Source organism: Vanessa atalanta, chromosome 29 (genome assembly GCF_905147765.1).
Source record: "Vanessa atalanta chromosome 29, ilVanAtal1.2, whole genome shotgun sequence".
NCBI lineage: Eukaryota > Metazoa > Arthropoda > Insecta > Lepidoptera > Nymphalidae > Vanessa > Vanessa atalanta.
The window spans coordinates 204,067-225,624 of NC_061899.1; the positions used below are offsets into that span (position 1 = coordinate 204,067).

At 32.0% G+C, this 21,558-nt stretch overlaps 2 protein-coding genes across 2 annotated transcripts; one reads left to right on the forward strand and one right to left on the reverse strand.

Moving 5' to 3' along the window:
- The first annotated feature begins 216 nt into the window (after window positions 1-216).
- Window positions 217-5,517, forward strand: LOC125075000 (protein dj-1beta-like). Its single transcript, XM_047686529.1, has 6 exons — window positions 217-374; window positions 709-814; window positions 1,460-1,579; window positions 2,107-2,221; window positions 4,345-4,487; window positions 5,291-5,517. Exons 1-6 carry the CDS (start codon window positions 268-270, stop codon window positions 5,393-5,395), a joined length of 696 nt encoding a protein of 231 aa, XP_047542485.1. The 5' UTR covers window positions 217-267; the 3' UTR covers window positions 5,396-5,517.
- A 1,707-nt stretch (window positions 5,518-7,224) lies between these two features.
- LOC125075036 (uncharacterized protein C1orf198) lies at window positions 7,225-21,253 on the reverse strand. The gene is made up of 3 exons (XM_047686588.1): window positions 20,911-21,253; window positions 20,192-20,795; window positions 7,225-9,503 (listed from the first exon to the last, which is right to left on the reverse strand). The coding sequence occupies exons 1-3, from the start codon at window positions 21,040-21,042 to the stop codon at window positions 9,370-9,372; spliced, it is 870 nt and encodes a 289-aa protein (XP_047542544.1). The 5' UTR covers window positions 21,043-21,253; the 3' UTR covers window positions 7,225-9,369.
- Window positions 21,254-21,558: the final 305 nt, after the last annotated feature.

The window sequence follows — 21,558 nt, forward strand, 5'->3', positions numbered from 1 at the left end:
TTTGTCATTGGTTTTACGATTACCATATAAAAAAATAATACTTATGTTAAAAATTTATCCAAATATATAGACTAAACTCTAATATTTAAAAATATTTATCATTTCAAATAGATACATTTATGAAATGTATTGTTTTTATAAATAATGTAGATATACATAATCATTGATATGTTATGTTCTTAAATTACGTAATCAAAATTCTTGTTCAATAAAATTTTGATAAAATTGTTTGACCTTGACATTAACTGTCAATTTTCACAGTTTTTAATGTTTGTGTTTCTGCTGAAACGATTTAGTTTGAAAAATCCTAAATCAATATCACAATTAGCTTTAACAACTAAATATACTGCTGATTTTATTTGGCTACAAACTAAGTAAGTCTTTATATATTTTACACTTTTTTATTTAAAATACCTACGTAGTCTAAGAAATTAAGTATAACCTTTAAGCTTAGTCGGTCTTTCGTTAAGAATAAAATTAGTTCATTAAAAATACTAATTTATTTTACTACACAAATTTCGGAGCTATTATATTGTATCTGTTTTTCTACTTTAGACCTATACTTCTTTCTAATATTATCAATGCGAAAGTATCGGTCTGTCGTACTTTAACGACCACACTATTAAGCCGAATCCTTAAAACGTAGGCAAAGTCGCAGGCGTCAACTAGATATATAGATATTACTAATATCTTATGTATGTTATGCAGGTCACTCTCATCATCAACTATGTCAAAAACGGCACTAATGATATTGTCTCAAGGTGCTGAAGAAATGGAGACGGTCATTACTGTTGATATGCTGAGAAGGGGCGGTGTAAGTCATCTATTGTATAATTGTTGTTAGTATTTCGGAAGTAAAATTTAAAGTGGAAATAAGTAGGTTAGTGTAATAGTGTTGTATTATAAATAAAGATATATTAATCATAAACTCTTAGTAGTGCACAATATAGCTGAGTTATTAGCAGATCGCATGAAATACGTAAATCTTAGGTTTGTTTATCTTTTTTCCTACTTCCATTTTAATAGATTTTAATTATCAATATATAAAAAGATAGTTGATTTTTATAAAGGATTTGTTTATGATTGATTGGAAAAGAGCAACAACTGAGTTTCTACCTTTATCTTCTTGGTAGCTTCTATATTTCTGAACTGCTTTAAATTTAATTTGTCCTATATATATTTTTTAATTTATTTAATAACATCCACTGGCTCACAGTTGCCCATACCTCTTTTTAACTTAGTATTGGTTCACAATTTTCTTATTGATTAAACATCAGCAGATCTTCGCTGGGGTTGAGGTGATCACCATTCTTCTTAAATGATATGACCCACACTAACTAATTTTTTTTTAATGTATAGTATTTTTATTAAATAGACATTTGGCTGTAATAGCTGAAAGAGATATAGAGGACATTATTAACTTCAACTCATGGCTACTTATAATTAAACCTTGCTCCAGGTGACAGTGACCCTCGCTGGATTAGACGGGGACGCCCCTGTTCTATGCTCGAGACAAGTAACGCTTGTGCCAGACAAATCATTGGCCAATGCACTGGCTGAAAGTCCTCAGTATGATGCTGTGAGTATGACATTTTTTCTATTTATTTATACAATGTGAAGTATGACTTTAAACATCCCACTACTGGACTCTGGGCTAAAGGTTTCCTCCAAGCATTGGCATAGCCAGTTTTGTTATAGCTGGCTTGTACCAATCATAAAATTATGATTGTCAATGTGATTAATTGTGAACGTAACTTTACAACAGCAGTTTTGAATCATCAATATTTCAACTCTGCCACCGTTTTGGATAGATTTACAATGATTGTTTGAACCTGATAGGCATATTTATCCAAAAAGTATTCTTGTTATTGTTCATTTTTGTCTGAATAAAATTTTAAACTTGTTTAATGGTAAATTGATTATATTTTCTGGTGTTTTTTTTATATAATCATTTCGAGAGTATTAGCGTAGCTAATATCAGGCAAATATTAGTAAATCTTTTCTTCAAAAGAAGAGAAGACTTTAGCCCAGCCATGTGACTTGATTAGTTTTATACATATCAGGTTTCAAGTATTTTCATAAGGTATTATTATTCTTTTATTCCAGGTAATACTTCCGGGTGGGCTGGAGGGCTCCGAGCGACTCTCCAAGTCGGACGTCGTGGGTACTCTGTTAAAAGACCACGAGAAGTCCGGGAAGATAGTCGCCGCGATATGTGCTGGTGAGAGACAAACTATCATTAAAATATTTATTTTTATTTATTATTTTTCTATTCATTTCTTTAGTAAGGCAAACTTAGTAAGGCAAAAGTAGTGTTGCATATCGATAGTCCACTATTGATAGACTATCGATAGTCTGTCGATAGTATCGATAAATAATAGTATCGATACTATCGATAACACCTTGACGTGTTATCGATAGTATCGATAGTTCTCCATGACTAATACTATAGATACTATCAACAGTATTGCAAAAACCATTGCTTTTTATGTAAACTGTAAACTATGTACTATCGATAGCCAGTTATTTTTTGATAATATTACTTTAATTTTATTTCTTTTATTATTCTTTAATGAATATGTTATTTCGTAAACTAGGTAACGACAATATATTTTAATAAGTTTCATTAAATTTGCGCCAGTAAATAGTATAAGAAATAATACATTCAGTACTTTTTTTCGATTTGTGAAAAAAACCTTAGATTAGTTGGTCTCTGTACAACCGACTAATCGGTTAAATAATCGGCAAATTTATAGTCGGGACATCTCTAGTTTTAAACTTAAAAGTATAATATATTTAAACAATTATTTAGTTATTATTTAGTTATTATTTAGTTTTTTAAACTTGTAAGTATAATATATTTAAACAATTTTCCCATACTTTTTGAACTTTCATCAATTGAGTTATAAAATAAATATTAAATTACTCACACGACTAATAACAGCGAAACGCACTTGCTGCAGCCCACCAAACTTGCCGATTCGCCGATATATTTTTTAATAATAATCTGGTAACATAAGTGAATCAAAATCAAAATATACTTTATACAAGTAGGCTTTTACAAGCACTTTTGAAACTTTATTTTTAGTCAGTCAGAAAAGTAAAACTACCACCGGTTCGGAATGTAGATTCTACCGTGAAGAAACGGCAAGAAACTCAGTAGTTACTCTTTTTCAACGTCTATAAATACAGTCATGTTAGTTAAATACAATTATATATGTATGTTATGTCTCCTGCCTGGAAGTCAACAAGCATTAACTCCACGCTTTTTTGTCATCAATATAATCTTGTATCGAAAAATATGCCTTCTTTACCAATGTACTTTTTACGATTGACTTGAATCTGTGAAACGGCAAAGTTAAAAATGTCTAAATTTTTTTATAGAAGCGGATACCCAAGAGTGATTTATTGACTTTGCGGAGTCGGAAACTTGGCGTTCTAAGCTTACCCTTACTTCTTGTGCACATACAATGATTATCACTGATTTTATCAAAGTGATCAATGCCACTGTGAATATACATAAAATTGTTGTAAATATATTGTGATGCAACAGTAGGAATACTTCCTACTTTGTTAAAAATATCCCGAAGAGAGTCCCTAGCTCCAAGATTATAAATAGACCGGATTGCTCTCTTTTGTAAAATAAAAACAGATTCAATATCTGCAGCATTACCCCCAAGTAATATGCCATATGACATAATACTGTGAAAATAACCAAAATATACTAGACGAGCGGTATCAATATCAGTTAGTTGTCTAACTTTTCTAACCGCGTATGCTGCGGAGCTGAGTCTTCCTGTCAGGGTTGATAAATGAGGACTCCACTGAAGTTTGGAATCCAATACTATTACCAAAAAAACCATAGTATCGGCTAAATCAAGGCGGCCACCATTTAAAGATATATTATAATTTTGCTTTCTAACATTGGGTAGGGTAAAAACTAAACCTTTTGTGTTTTGAGCATTCAAACCTAAATTATTTACTGTAAAACAATCGTGTATCTGTGATAATGCACCGTTCACATCGTCATAGTCTGTTTTTTTTCTGTCTACCTTAAAAATCAGTGAAGTATTGTCAGGAAACAACACTATATCACAAATATCTTTAACATAAAAAGGAAGATCATTTATGTATACTAGAAATAAAAAGGGACCTAAAATTGATCCTTGTGGAACACCCATTTTTAACGTAGATCCAGAAGACGATGCCATTAATGAATTTTTATTGGAAATGATTTATAATGTTCCTCTGAGAAAGCAAAGAGATTATTAATTACCATCAGTTCCCAATGTCACTCACATACTCATTTTCATGGAATTGATTGTCTCTTGTTATATGTTTCAGCCCCCACAGCCTTCGTAGCCCACGGGGTGGCGAAGGGCAAGCGCATCACATCCTACCCGACCACCAAGGACAAGATCACGTCGGACTACACCTACGTGGAGGGCGAGAGGGTGGTCGTGGATGGCAACATCGTCACCAGCAGAGTCAGTGTTGCCAGTTGTTAATTAAATATATAAGTAACTAGAGTAACTGTCACAGGACATTGGAACAGATCTAAAACCCCCTCTTCAAGATCTTAGGTCTTGGCCTAACTGCAGGCAAATGTACATTAATTTTTTTTCGAATGGGCAGTAGATGGATGAGTGTTGGTGGAACACAAAGTGGCCTCGATAACGTATAAATAATTAAATACTCAGCTGGATATTGGAAGCCCTCTTGATGGCTCATACACGCATTCCCTGGGCCTCCTGTGAGATCAAACCTCTGCTTTGGACGCTGTGTACACGTTGTCTGTTACTATTGATAATCTTGCTATTATTTAGAGTTGGTTAGTTTGATCTGTCGACAAGTTCTTATTTCGAGGAAGCATCACACTCAACATTAATGGATTACAATTTTAGTTTGTCTTCATCTGGTTACTTATGTGTCGTTCTTGGGTTGTTGTTGTTGAATCGTTATTGTAAGATCTATAACCTTCCGTCTATAACCTCCGCGATCTCGATGGTAGTGATCTGACCTATTCCAGAGTTTAAAGTTTTTTTCTTTGAATATATCAACAACAAATAAAAGTATATAAATAATGATACATTGTACCTTGTAATTTTAATATTATTATAAAAAAATTAAATAATTTCGTATCTGAAAGCGATAAAATATTATTCATACCCAGATCCAAAATTACATATCCATAATGTCACTGATTTGAAATCGTACACTGTTGTCTTATTGACATAATATTATATTTTAAAATAATTAGCTGTTCCTACATGTTAAATGTCTTGTCCAGGGTCCCGGCACAGCTTACTGGTTTGGACTGAAACTGATCGAAATGCTGACCGGCAAGGAGAAGGCTGATCAGGTGGAAAAGGGGATGATCATCTCCGGATACTAGTCTCATCTAAACATATATAATATTGTAAGAGAGTGCTTATTGGCTGTTATTCGAATATGTGAAATTTGATTTCAACATATAGTAAAATAAATTAAGGGAACTAATAAATGTATATAAAATGAGTTGCTTTTAATTGAAAGTGTTGGTTTGGAACCAATTTACTTTTTCCATATGCACATTACAAATTCTAGAAAAATCTGTTTTCTTATTAAATATTGTGTATGATACATACAAAATATATACATATTGCAAATGATATATATAATATGACGCACACACTCCTGTGTAAACATTAGTAAAGAGTACTCTTATAACCTGGGTTCCTTCAAACGAGGCGTGAAGAGGCATCTTGTGGGCCGGTATGGCGAAGGCTTAGTGCAGTTCATTCTTCTTGACTGAACGCGTTCGGACTCCACTTCCACTTACCGTCAGGTGTAGTTATATGACTATCCGGTAAATAATAAAAAAGAGATAATTTTATGGAGATCAATCTGTTCTTTTCAAAAATAGATGGAAAGTTTTATAAACGTAAAACAACCATATAAAAAAACAATAATCACTTTCGTCAATAAGTGTAAAACCAGTGAAAACGGCTATTTTTTTACAAATCTCTTTTAGTCATTTTATAAGTGGTTTATTCAAATGTATATTTAAAGACTTAAGAAATAAAATTAATTTCCGCTTAATAAAATTGCATTAGTTACGGGGCATTACCTCAGAGCAGAATACCATGAAATTTAGGACTTTAAATTATTAAAATACACCACAAGTAGTATCTACATGAGTGTAATTTTTTTTTTGTACCGCGAATAAGGTGAAGACGGGATTTACTATATAATTTATACGATGACCCATTAGAGCCTTTGAAATATATTCAATACATTGATTAATAAATTAATAAATTCAAACACACATTTTTCTATCCATCACAAACAAAGAAAATGAAACAAAACTTCTTATTCACAGTATATTTATTATTACAATTAATAGCACATTTTCGTATAAAAAAATAATAAAAAAATAAATGCAGTGAAAACGAGAGCATACGAAAGTTCAAAGAACAAAAAAACAAACAGCTGAACTATTCTGTAAGAACTCACTCTTGTAATTGAAAATCGACTTGCTCTGATGACACTCTATTTTGAAAAGACAGTGTCTTACTGTTTTAAATGTTATACTACTGTTAAGGGGCCATTCATTTGTTACGTAAGACGATTTAGGGGTGAGGGGTTCGACCATGTGTTATCTTTTCTTACAAGAGGTGGATAGGAGTTTCGATAGTTCTTACGTAAGATCAAAAAAAATTAAATTTATTTTAAAAAACGCAGGAAACGAAAAGCGAAAATAGTCTAACTTAATAAATTAATGGTCCCTAATGTCAGACATAGCTTTCTGACATATTATAGTCTGTGGTGAGTTTCGAATTAGTTCTCAACAAACAATACTCAATAGCTTTAGATATTGTCCCTAGTTCTTATAGAATAGTTCTAAGAACCACAACATAATTACTTAACGCTAAAGGCTTGTCAAGTTCGATTTAAGTTACGACTGTTGGTGAATACAGACCAGACTGCGCCTGCGCGAGCATGAATACGGCTTTAGATCTTCTCAAACAAGAAAAATTTAAACTGCAAACCCGTCTAGGACTACTCTCTTATCACATATTCAACCGCTAAACAACAATACATAATATTGTCGTGTTCCAGTTTGAAGTAGTGGTGCATATCGATAGTCCACTATCGATAGACTATCGATAGTCCACTATCGATAGACAATCGATAGTCCACTATCGATAGACAATCGATAGTCTATCGATAGTTAATGGGTTAGCGATACTATCGATAGTATCGATAGCTCCCCATGACCAATACTATTGATACTATCGATAGTATTGCAAAAACTATTAGTTTTAACCTAAACTATCGATACTATCGATAGACAGTTATTTTTCGATAGTATTACTTTCTCAAGATAAGTTATTCTATATCGTATATATATCGATAGTATCACCGTTATCAATAGTATTGCTCACGGAAAGCCATCGATAGTGTCGATAGTATTGGTCAAAACGATACTATCGATATCCTGAATAGTTTTCGAGGTCAACTGTCGATAGTTCAGCAATCCAGTGTAACTTTACGTCATACGAGACCGTTTTTATTCTATAAGCCCCTGCGTTACATGTACATTACGTGCGATACATAATAACGCACTGTTGATTTAAATTATAATTCGTAACATAAATAACACTTATAATAAACAAACAGTCTTTTACTGAGATTATATATTGCCTCAATATAACGAATCATTGAATATGGCTTACGTAGTAGAAAGGTGTCGAATCTAATGACGCCTTCGAGATGGCTGACTGTAAGTCAATACAAACCTGGGATAGCACCGCTTTTTAATGAACTTAATTTATCTATTGAAGCAGCATAAACTTTACTTCTTTGCTTAAATTGAAGATAATTTTGCTCGGAAGTTATATTTAAAGGGTTATTACATTAATAGCGGCACTCGGCGTAACCTGTTCGCGTATTTACATTAACTGTCCGAACACTGCAATATGTACAGGACGTATGTATTGAGTAATATTTACTGAGCTTGTCGATTTTCATACGCCAAACGAATCAAACACGTCCGTTGTTTCTTTACAGTTCTTTTTGTTATATTTGCAAATACACTTACTTACAATTAAGTATCATAATATAATCGCTACGGGAGCACCTTAAACCGGCGAGTACTGCAATTAGTGACAATGTCTTCCTGACCCAAATCGTCCACATTCAAATGATTTTCCGGCAGTTATGTATAAATGCGTCACAAACAAACGATGCAAAAATAGTAAAATCGCCATTTATCGAGGAAAAATACCTTATAACATTTTTTCCCGCCAATACCAATGATTTGTTATGAGTATTTACAGATTAAAAAAAAAACTTGTATACAATATAAAAAAACACAGGATAATTTATAAAAAAAATGTTTATAATTTTAATTCGTATTATAGGTATATCATGATAAATTCACAATAATACATTGTAAATAAAATTATTCAATTTTAATACTGGGGTGATAAATCTAGGACAAGATTAAATTGAAGACGAAACATTTTAACTGTATTAATCAACTAAGGTTATTTTCTGTTCTCGTAACATTACATCTCAATGACAAATGACATGTTATTTCCGATCGCCGAGAGAACGCGTTGCCGACGTCTGACACGTGACTAGGGAAACATTACAAGTAACAATAAAAATAACAGCTCGATATGACTTTTTTTTTTTTTTTTAATTAAATTTTGTGCCAAATTATAATATTTATCTGAAATTAATTGACATCATTTATAATTTTTTAGTACGGCAAATAATCGATAGTTATATTTTATCGTAAATTCTTTGCTACTTCAAAGTTCCATCGTCCATTCAACCACAGACCTAACATTCTCTCAGCCACCGGACAATATGTCATTCAATTTACGTATTTCATAATTGTATCTTAGCTTAGAATTTAAAAAGTTGTTCGGAAAACTAGTAATAATAATTACGCTCTTTTAGCACACTTTATTATAAGCATTTTTTTAATCTCATTTCGACGCCTTATGCTGACTTAAAATTACCTTCAAATTAATATACTATACCAATGGCGTTTTGGATATATTTCTATCACTGAGAATAGAGTTAAACATTCTTGATAATCTACTCCTATTTTTATATCAAATTTAGATTCCAATAAAAGGGAGACGAATTTTTTATTTCACACTTGATTATTTCAATTAACAGTACTTTTAATCAAATATCAAAAAGTTACGAGTTAAGTTTTTTCCAAAACTGCACAAACTTCAAACTGTCGAATGACATGCGTTACCATTCGATATTCAAACGGACTATTCAATTCTGCATTGAGAGTATGTTAAAGGCCATACATATTGTGGCTAGGTTTTAACAACATACATAATATACAAGTATCATATATTACCAGTTATCTAAGAAATCGTAACCTGTCTTTGGTAGCGTGCTCGTTTCCGTCAACGTCTCCGTTGACTGGAAGTCAGTGCCCGAAGACGCCTGACTCGAGGACAGTAGGCCTCTGTTCTCTTCTGAGAGATCTGAAAAAAATAATCATTAATTTAAATAATACCATAGAAATTAACTTTTAAAAAACAAGATAGCTCCATGGTTATACGTGAATCTTAATATCAAACTTTGCGAGTTTGATAATTCTCACGTGTTTAATGTGTTTATAGTTTATCTTGCGCTCAAACGTAAAGAAAACCATCGTACATGCACCGACTTTCTTTGGAGCATCTTGGTAGAATAAGTTCTAAACAAACTCCTCAAGAGGCTAGGACCTCCGCGGTAAGGTAAATACCTATTTACCCACCAATGGGAGATCCATTGCTGAGTAATGTCATGCTGCTTTTAACTTAAATAAAATGTTAAAATTTATGAGTGTGCAATGTTACAATTTATACGAAAGTTTGGTTCGATGGATGTTTGTCACTCAATCATGCCTAAAAGCTAAGAACAGCTTAAAGGATCTGAATGAAATTTGACACAGAGACTAATTATAGTCTGGAATAGAATATATGTATATATCTCTTTTTTAAACCATTAAAATAAATACGGTTCAATCCTGAGATTTGTTGGAACCAAACAATTATATGCTCCCGTTTCCCTTTGCCTGCGGGCAGGGCCGTGATGCAATATAAATTAACCGAGACCGACATACAGAACTTAATCTATGTATGAGTAACGCGAGGCGTACCGTAATTAATTAAACAGAGATAAGGCATGTTCCACTGACCGACGAATAATAAAACAAACAACGGAACATAACGGAATAGCTGTGATTGTTTATTTTATTACAAACTTAACAGTAGATAAAACATGCTCTTTGATTTAAATTGGTAAATCAAAATAATCTTTTTTCCAGTAAGACCTTATAAGTACTCCTGGTACTAAGAGTACGTGTGTGTAGGGCTTTTGGTGGTTGCAAGCTCGTCTGATCAGGTTCGGAACAGAACAAAACTAAGCAGAAGTACTGGCAGGTATCGACAAGGAAAAGAATGAGCCAGTGTAACTACAGGTTCGAGGGACACAATATATAACTTAGCTCCCGTTGGCGGTTTGAGCGTATCGACGATGTCGATGTAAAATATAGTTAATATTTTAAATAGTGCTATTAATGTCTATGGCTAATGGTTACCACTAAACATCAAATGGTCGACTATTTACACTCAATAATAAAAAAAAAACATACAATCAATTGTAGAATATATTTAAAAAATCCAACTAGAGACTCAATAGTAAATATTTTCCAACAATTATATTACATAGATATGTTAATAAAACCCATTACAATTATTATTTATCCTGCGTGAATCATCGAATACCATTATGCCCTTTGTGTTTGCGTGCATTAAATAAAATTATCCTAAAACGTAACAACATTAACGGAAGCAAAATATCGTCTTCTTATCATATCCTGTGGAATTATTGAATTTTGATAATACTATGCCCAAAAATAGTAGTAAGGAAATATGTACCTAAACTTCAAATCAAAGATTTTGAGAGACCCAATAGATTTTGATAAAGAAAAGTGTAAAAGTTGAGAATTAAAAAGCAGCAGCTTACGAAAAATTGTGGGAAAAACTCAAGGAATTGGCGCCAAAGTTTTATGGTCAAAAGGATTGGGTATGGCTTCAACTCTAGCTTAGCTGGCGGGTGTAAATGTACAAATCAAATCAAATCAAAATATACTTTTTTCAAGTAGGCTTTTACAAACACTTTTGAATCGTCATTTGACAAACAATATTAACTAAAGCTACCACCGGTTCGGAATGTAGATTCTACCGAGAAGAATCGACAAGAAACTCAGTAGTTACTCTTTTTCAACATCTAGAAACAGGTAAATCTGTCAGGTGCCGTGTAAACTACCTTAAGGAATACTTTCTATAATAATGTAACATTGAATATTTTGAACAACCGGAGAAAGAGACAAAAATAAAAACACACTTGTTTTAGTTTTGGTAGCTTGCAAATAGCTACATTACTTATGAACAGGCTATCATTTTGAAATCACAGACAGACACTTAACAGATGCTCCAGTGTGAGACGGTGTTTACATATGTCAGAATTAAATTCCCACTAGCGCTTTCCGAGCACGAGATGAATTATAAACAAAAAATAGTCATGAGAAATCATTATTGGTTCAAAGATTGCATGTTTGTGTGTTTTTATGTATTCTAAATGTGTATTTGCAAAACATTTCGACTGCTTATGGGAATCCTCCTCACATATCTTATTAAGCAATTGCTCCTCAGCACAAAGGTTGTCTATTTATTGTAAGCCTATAATTATTTTAATTAAAATATTTAAAAATAATCATTAAAGGTTGCATAGCTTCTAGCTATTGAGTTATATAATAAAATTGGAGTGTCTGTTTGTAATATTAAAATAACCGGGTTTTACTAAATTCCATATGTGTATACACGGTTCATATACCACAGTTAATTTTTTTTTTCAATTTTTGTCTGTCTGTTTTTCCGACTAACCTCTGGAACGGGCGGACCGATTTTGACGGGACTTTCACTGGCAGATAGCTGATGTAACAAGGAGTAACTCAAGCAAAAACTGGAGCTATTATAATTGTTAATTATATTGTTTATTTAGGTATTTTGTTTTTCATTTGATTATATTGTAGTCATTATATAATATAATCAAAATCAAAGTATTATTTACTCGAGTAAGTTCATAAAAGCATTAAAACTAAATGTAGAGCTACCACCGGTTCGAAAAGTAGCGAATGCCGAGTAGAACCGGCAGTAAACTCAGTAGTTACTCGTTTTCATCAAGTAATTAATTGATAATATGTATTTCTTTAAATTTTATATTATTTAATTAAAATATCCACACACAGCGCGTATAAGCATTAGAATTATTAGCATTAGCAGCCTGTATATTTTCCCACTGCTGAGCTAAAGGCCTCCTCTCCCTTTGAGGAGAAGGTTTGGAGAATATTCCACCACGCTGCTCCAATGCGGGTTGGCGGAATACACATGTGGCAGAATTTCGTTGAAATTAGACACATGCAGGTTTCCTCACGATGTTTTCCTTCACCGCCGAGCACGAGATGAATTATAAACACAAATTAAGCACATGAAAATTCAGTGGTGCCTGCCTGGGTTTGAACCCGAAATCATCGGTTAAGATGCACGCTTTCTAAATTAAAACAGAAAGTAAAACTACACTAAACTAAACTTACGGTCCGGCCCTGAAATTAACGAAATATTCCTGAAACTTTTTATCTGACCAATTGAGGCGTATTAAAATTAATCGTCTAAAGATAACGTAACAAAGCTATTGACATTTTATTTAAGTATAAAATTATTTATGTAAATCTATATGTCAAGTGATTAAAAACTAGAACAGTATAGTGCAAACTTATTTCAATACATCTTCAAATCAATCGGTGACACCTTTCATCTAAATTAAACGCGTGTACGTCAATATTCCAGATTGTTTGCCGAAATACGTAACTCACTGTACTGTAACTTCTCGGGATGCCCGGCAGAAGTGATTCATCGAAATTCAAGGTTATAGAAAGTTATTATTTAAATAAAACCGAAGTTATATAAACTAGTAATTCAGGAGAACATATTATGATGTTGTCTTAGATTTTCGCGATTATTACACATTGAAATAAAACTAGTTTTTTAACGGATTTAATCGCGTATATTAATTATTTTTAACATCCCGAGGTTTCGAGCTGTTGGAATATACAAAAATTCAAGCCTCTATACATAATAGATTTCTCTTTCATTATATTATTCAATCTTTCACTCATTCACATTCGCTCACCACTCATTCAATCAACGAACAGCTTTACTTGATTATTTAATATTCATTATTAAAAACATTGTCAAACAGTGCAGACGTGTCTTATTATACCTACCCCATTTCCCTTCAGGTTATGGGCCCAGGTCATGTTTAAAGTTGTTTAAATAATTAAAATTAATAGTAAAAGTGTTACTCAAAATGGATTCGCGAAGTAAAAGAAATATACAACAATTTAACGGTGATCGCTATAGTACTTGGAAGTTTCGTATAAGGTCACTACTAGAAGAAATGCAGTTATTGCCTGTTATTGACGAAGAACCACCACCAATACCAGATAATGAGTGGATTAAGAAGAATATGCTAGCAAAAGGTACGATTGTAGATTACTTGGGTGACACATTTTTAAGCTTTGCAAGAGGTTCTTCTACTGCAAAATCCATAATGGCCGAACTAGACAAAGTATATGAGCGGAGGAGCTTAGCGACTCAATTGGCTTTACGTAAACAGTTACTTAATATGAAACTACAGCCAGATGTGACACTATTCGAACATTTTAACAATTTCGATAATATCATTACTGAATTAATATCGGCTGGTGCAAAATTGGATGAGATGGATAAAATATCACATTTACTTTTAACTCTACCCACATCATACGATGGTGTTATAACGGCACTGGAAACACTTGGAGAGGAACAATTGCATCTATCTTTTGTAAAAACTCGTCTTCTAGATCACGAAGTCAAACTAAAGAATACCACGACGACAGAACTCAAAGTTTTACATACATCAACGAATAAATTCAAATCGCAGAACAAAATTGGATTCGATAAAAGGAAATCATATAATTATTATAAAAAGAAGTCATACACCGGAAATTCATCATATAAAATTTCAAAATTATATTGTGATTATTGTGGACGACGAAATCATATGAAGAAGGATTGTCGATTTTTCAAAAAGTTACAACAAAATGGAGGTAGTAGCGGCAGTAAAACAGCAGCTGCGAGCGCTTTGCAAATCAGAAACGATAACGAGGACAGTTTCGCATTTATGTTTTCAACGTGTAAGTTGTCAAATTCTTATAAATATCATATTAATAATATTGTTTTCATTTTAGATTCGGGTGCAACTGACCACGTTGTAAATAGTAAGGAATTATTTTCTTCCTACTCAGAGTTCACAACACCGATTAAAATTGGTATAGCTAAGAACAATGAAAGCATTCAAGCGTTTGGTAAAGGTACAATAAATGTCACTACTAATTTAGGTTTTCAAGGGGCGATTAATAATGTATTATATGCGCCGGACGTGCCATGTAATTTAATATCTGTATATCGTATTCAACAAGGAGGTATGGTTGTTATATTTAAAAATAACAGTGTTTATATTAACAATAGTATCAAGTGTTTAGTATCGAGTGTTATCAGTAATAATTTATTTAAATTAGTTTTTCAAGTGCATACGCGATCTCAACATAATTTAAATTTGTCTCAAACTTCTACATCTTACGAACTATGGCATAAGCGTCTAGGTCACTTAAACAAAAATAAATTTAACATTCTAAAAAACTTAATTGATGATAGTTACCTAATTAATGATATTATGCCTAATGATACATTATGTGAGTCTTGCATACTTGGTAAACAGTCGCGGTTGCCCTTTGCAAAATCAAAAGATAAATCAGTCAGAAATAGGCCACTTTTTATAGTTCATTCCGATATTTGTGGTCCTATTACACCACCTACATTTGATGATAAAAATTATTTTATTACTTTTATTGACGATTTTACTCATTATACAGTAACGTATTTGATGCATTCTAAATCTGAAGCATATAAATGTATGAAAGACTACGTAACAAAATGTGAAAATTTATTTAATTCTAAAGTTGTTAATTTATATTGCGATAATGGCCGAGAGTACCTTTCAAACGAATTCAAAGAATTTTGTGTTGACAAAGGGATAATGTATCATTTAACGGTTCCTTACACCCCACAACAAAATGGTGTATCAGAAAGAATGAATCGTACATTAACCGAAATGGCTCGAACATTGGTTACAAGTGCGAAATTAAATAAAATATTTTGGGGTGAAGCTGTTTTAACAGCTACTTATTTAATTAACATACTACCCACTAAAACTCTGATAAATAAAACACCATACGAAATGTGGCATGGTAAAAGGCCGAAAATAAATCATTTAAAAATGTTTGGATCTACTGCATACGTTCATAACAAAGCTAGAAAAACTAAATTTGATGAGAAATCTTTCAAGTCAATATTGATCGGTTACGATACAAACGGTTATAGATTATTCAATATCGAAAATAATCAAGTTTTTATAGCTCGCGATGTTATTTTTGACGAGTTAAACTTTGAAAAATCACGCCCTACACGTAGCAGTAGTGACAACATTGAAACCCTTTCAAAATTTAGTAAGCCCGAAATTGATTCGGCAAAGCTAAAAATAGATCAACAACAAGATTCTTTTAATGACAATTCGTTGGACGGTTCATCGAATACCACTAATTTAAGACGTAGCGAAAGAATTCGAGAATTACCCCCAAAGAAATATAAGCAAATGCACGATCCTGATTTATTTTTATCTCTTTTTAATGATACGCAATCTTTACCTACATCATATACGAATATTTTCGATAGGCACGATTCTGATAAGTGGTTGAACGCTATACAGGATGAAATTGAGTCGCTTCGAAGCAACCAAACGTGGACATTAGTTATTAGACCGAAAAATGTTAATATTATAAGTTGCAAGTGGGTATTTACAATTAAAAATAATGAATTTGGTGAACCTACACGTTATAAAGCTCGGTTGGTTGCTCGAGGTTTCACTCAAGAGTATTTACAAGACTATCACGAAACGTTCGCACCAGTGGCTCGGATAACTACTTTTAGATTTATATTAGCACTGGCAAATCAGTTTGATTTACATTTACACCACATGGACGTTAAAACCGCGTTTCTAAATGGTATATTGAAAGAAAATATTTATATGGAAGTACCGGAAGGTATTTTAGCAAGTAATAACCAGGTTTGTAAATTGAATAAAACATTATATGGCCTAAAGCAGTCGTCCAGGTGTTGGTATGCACGGTTCGATCTCATTCTCAAGGAAATGGGTTTTAAGAACTCTGAATTAGATCCTTGTCTGTACATATTAGATAAAAATTGTATAGATAAAAACGTGTATATAGTTCTGTACGTTGATGATTTAATTATTACTACTAAAAATAGTAATTTATTACAAGCGTTTAAAAACAGTTTAATGCAAAAATTTCAAATGACTGATTTGAAGGACTTAAAACTATTTCTTGGTATTAGAATTCAAAGAACAACTAATACAATTTCTTTAGATCAAACAACATATTTGCAAAATGTTCTAAATAAATTTTCTATGAAAGATTGTAATCCATCGAATTCACCTTTTCCTTCTAAAATCAATTTTGTAGCTTTAAATTCAGACACTCACTATGATGCACCTTGTAAAAATGTTATAGGATGCCTTATGTATGCAATGCTTTGCACAAGGCCAGATATTTGTGCTTGTATTAATATATTAAGTAGATATCAATCTAAAAATAACGAAGAGTTGTGGAAATATTTAAAACATCTCTTACGATACATTAAAGGTACAATTAATTTAAAATTGGTTTATAAAAATTTGAATATAAAGAGATAATAAGTGGGTATGCAGATTCCGACTGGGGAGGTGACGAGAACGACAGAAAAAGTACAACTGGCTATTTGTTTAAGGCCTTTAATAATTGTACAATTTCGTGGACCACATGAAAACAAAATACTGTCGCCGTCTCTTCAACGGAAGCTGAATACATGGCTCTCTTTGAGGCTGTGAGAGAAGCAGTCTGGATAAGGTCATTGTTAAATAGTATTTCTATACAAATAACAGAGCCTATTGTAATATTTGAAGACAATAATAGTTGTATATGTATTGCCAATAACCCCACAAATCACAAAAAATCTAAGCACATAGATATAAAATATCATTTTATTAGGGAACAAATCGCTAATCAAATAATAAAGCTAGAACCTATTTCCACAGGAAATCAACTAGCTGACATGTTCACAAAAGCGATACCTTCCAAGAGATTTATAGAATTAAGAAAGAATTTAAATTTGTTTTGAAAAATAATTCATGTTTTGTGTTAATCAAGTAAATGAAGGAATGAGTTTATTTAATAAATAAAACTATGGTTTATGTAACTAAATAGTTAGTATTTTATTTGTAAAAATGAGTAATGAAAGAAATTATGTTATGGTATTGTTATATTATATTAACTTGTATTTTTGAGGGGGACTGTTGGAATATACAAAAATTCAAGCCTCTATACATAATAGATTTCTCTTTCATTATATTATTCAATCTTTCACTCATTCACATTCGCTCACCACTCATTCAATCAACGAACAGCTTTACTTGATTATTTAATATTCATTATTAAAAACATTGTCAAACAGTGCAGACGTGTCTTATTATACCTACCCCATTTCCCTTCACGAGCACTTTGCAGTGTACGTGGTCACGGGCAGACTCACTCAGTCTGATTAAAAAACTAGTTTTATTAAAGAGTAAAGTAGAGTTAAGAGTCATCAATAGCCAGAAAAGAAAAAGGCTATAGAGATAACAATAAACACTAACAAGTACACGAAACGTACAATATATGCGCATTACCGTCTTTACCATAGGGCACATGGGGCCCTCATCCTGAGAGGGCCCCAAAGAACCAACAATTTCTTTCACACGTTTGTTCTCATATTGACTGCTATGTATATTTTCGAAAGTGATATATTTGTAAGAAATAACTAGCATATTTATCAAAAAACCCTATACAATAGCTATAATACTGTGCAACCAATCAGATTCCTACGAATAGATATATCTACTAAAACTACCGCACCGTTTATTTGAAACTATACTTAAAGCCTGGCCAAAAGCAAATTATTTGTACGTGGTAGTAAATATCTACCAAAAGGGCCCCAGCATAGCTTGAGACGACTCTGTATATGCGCCACACACACAAGGGAAAAATGACGGGGGCGGAGAAGACGCATCTGTGACCTACATGCCGTTTACCGTTACGGCACACGAGTGGACCCTACATCGTTCTTCATTACACACGAAAATTATATTTCCTTGAACAATTACCGACTGTCTGATTCGTGATCAAGACTTATTTAAATACCGTATTATATTCGACCTTCCATCCCACTAGGCTGATTATAGTATGCGTCAGAATTACTGCAATTGTATTATTGAACTTAAACGTTCGTCGCAGATACACACAATTTAAAATTCCCAAACTATTTAAAAACTCATTATATTAATAGTCTGAGAATTTGAATGTCAATAAGAATAACTTATCAAGTACCTAATATTATCACAAAGTAAGAAGTATCATTAGTTCTATATTACTTTGTAATATAACTTGCTGAACCCGCGACATCGCCTGTGAGGATTTCAATTTGCCATGTAAATCCTTCAAGAACTTGCTTCATACCAAATTTCAACAACATTGGTTTAGTTTAGCCTCGAAAACATAACAGACAGACATACAGAGTAACATACACATTACATACATATCTATAATATTAGAATAGATGTTAGTATTACCTATTTCTAAACATTAAAATATTAAAAACATCCTTCTATAGACATGAAGTATATATTTATAAACAATAGTACGTGAGACGGTAATTGAATAATAATAGCTCATACATGCAAGATAATAAGTACATGTAATCCAGAACTATGTTTAGAAATTATATTATAAACTTATAGTTGGGATTATTCATACAAAATAATATATAATATTACCCGCCTATGTTAGATATATTGAGTCAGTATGTATGTTCATCCAATCCCACATAACTTCTAAACTAATAACAATTAAGATATTGTTTTAAGAATATTATTTACTATACCTTTTAAACTGTAATTCTATTATACATGTTTTGGAAATTACGTTCAAATAAAAATTTAATAAATATATGTCATAATATAAAAATTTTGGTAAATAAGTCTTATTAATTTAAAACATCATATAGATGATAAAGAAGCGTGCACGATGAATAACAATTTAATTGTATTTAATTAACATTATTAAAAATCTTAACATTATAATAGAAGAATATTAGTTATTAAAGGAGGGACTCGAGTGGATGCGAAAGACGGAGACGCACTTTTTCTAACAATGGATTAAGATTGGCTGATAGTGATTTATTAAAAATCTTTTATTTCATTGTGAGATGGCCCCCTAATGGTAAGTTGAAGCCATAACTCCGAGCTGCTACCGGAAGAATGACGGAAAATTTATAGGTTTGATACCAGGACCTTTGGCTGTATAAGCCACAATACAATTGCTATATTTAGTGAGAGTTGCTGTTATTATATAGTTAGTATTCTGACTGCAGACAAAGGTATGATAATAAAGGTGTGTTCATAAATTATTACAAGTGTTTCCTGTTGTTATGCATGTATATGCACATTTCCATTGCATTTATTTACATTATTGCGATATATAATTATCATTTAATGTTTAAAATATTTATCAGCATTGGATTATATTTTAAACTATTTTGTTCTAAGATAACTTAATGGTAGGAACATATTATTCATATTCAATGATTATGTTGGTTGGGTTCAAAACTGGGCAAGAACTGCTGATTTGATTTGATTTAAAAATATTGTGGTGGAGATAGATCCAAGCCTTGTCCTTAAGAGGAGAGGCCTGTAATATTTGCAAACTACCCCCGTACTCAACATTTACACCAAAGCGACCAAAACTAATTAGACCAATATTTTTATAACTTAACAAATAAATATATATATTATTATTTTATAATAAATTCTAATATATTTACTATTACTGAGCTACACAAGTCTTTTAAAACTGAAGATAAACAAATGTACTTACCACTATGTGATTTGACAACACTGCTTCTATAATCCTTATCGAATTTGCTATCATTCGGTGGACTCTTAAAATTTGTTCTGAAAAAGTTCTCCGATGAAGCCACAATCTGAGTTTGAGGTAAAGATGGCATTAAACATTCCCGTTCCTCGTCCTTGCTCTTAAAATTCCCCATAAACTTGCTTATAAAGCCAGTGGGAGATATCACATCCCTGTCGTGAGGTTCCTTATCTTTAAAAGTGCTTTTTAATACGTCATGAGATTTTAAAGCGTTTTTTAATTCATTAACAACTTTTGAGTGAGATAGTGCTAGTTCAGTCATTATGGGTGGCGGTGATGTACATTTTACATCTTTGGACACTCTGTGCTCACTCAGCACACACAAATTCAATTGACTCTTCGTCTGATAAATGAAAGGGGCAGAGTGTTCGTCACGATATGATGTGTTCTCATCTTGTATCATTCTTAATCCGTGTTCACGTCCAAAGAACGACATTAAATTATCTTTTCGGACTGGTGGTTCATTTAAATCGAATTCCAAACTTTCCAGCAATGCATATTTGAGTACTATTTCGGGTTTAATGATCGATTCATTTATAATTTCCGCCTGTAATAAAAAAAGACTTTCAAATTTGCCACAGTTTTGTAATTTTTTTTAAACATAATCCTATATTTATCCTATATTGTTTCAGTATTGATGTAAGAGAAATTTTAATAATTACCTTTTCTTTGTCGGTGAGCGTATCCCAAATGTTTTCATACGAATTTTTTGCTTCAGTAATATCTTCGTGAATTTTTGAGGCTATAGGATTCATAGAACGAAAATAATCTTCCGCAACGGCGCTCAACGCCATGATTGCGTGTTAATTTCACTTATTTATAAAAAATATACAATTCTTAATACATTAGTCACGTAATTGCATAAAACATAATTTGCTAACACAAATAGGAAATGCACAACCGATTACGCTCACGTCAAAATACACAAATGAATTTCGCTACATTCAGATTTCAGAATGATTTATACATTATAACATTATTCTGGGAAGCGTACATTCTTAACCCGTAACTTTACATCCAGTTTTTTGATGTCAATGAGCAAACAGTACAGATGTAATTAAATTTTAGATGTTTCAATTTTTAACAATACACCAATATAGTTAATTAATAAATAGGAAAATAACAGTCTTAAGCCATTAATAATTTATTATAGTTAAAAATAATTCTGATATCATTTTTTAAAAAATATGCTTACCATTTACCATATTAAAGAACTTTATCAATTATTTAATTTTAAAGTTTAACATTATATAACATGTACATTTTTTTTAATGTATTGTATCAAAAACATTTTAATAAATACTAACATA

Coding starts and splice junctions, on each gene's coding strand:
- LOC125075000 (XM_047686529.1), top strand. CDS start 268: ATGTTTGTGTTTCTGCTGAAACGATTTAGTTTGAAAAATCCTAAATCA. Junction 815..1,459: donor ATATGCTGAGAAGGGGCGGT/GTAAGTCATCTA, acceptor ACCTTGCTCCAG/GTGACAGTGACCCTCGCTGG. Junction 1,580..2,106: donor AAAGTCCTCAGTATGATGCT/GTGAGTATGACA, acceptor CTTTTATTCCAG/GTAATACTTCCGGGTGGGCT.
- LOC125075036 (XM_047686588.1), bottom strand. CDS start 21,042: ATGGCGTTGAGCGCCGTTGCGGAAGATTATTTTCGTTCTATGAATCCT. Junction 20,796..20,910: donor CGCTCACCGACAAAGAAAAG/GTAATTATTAAA, acceptor TTTTTATTACAG/GCGGAAATTATAAATGAATC. Junction 9,504..20,191: donor TGTTGTCAAATCACATAGTG/GTAAGTACATTT, acceptor TATTTTTTTCAG/ATCTCTCAGAAGAGAACAGA.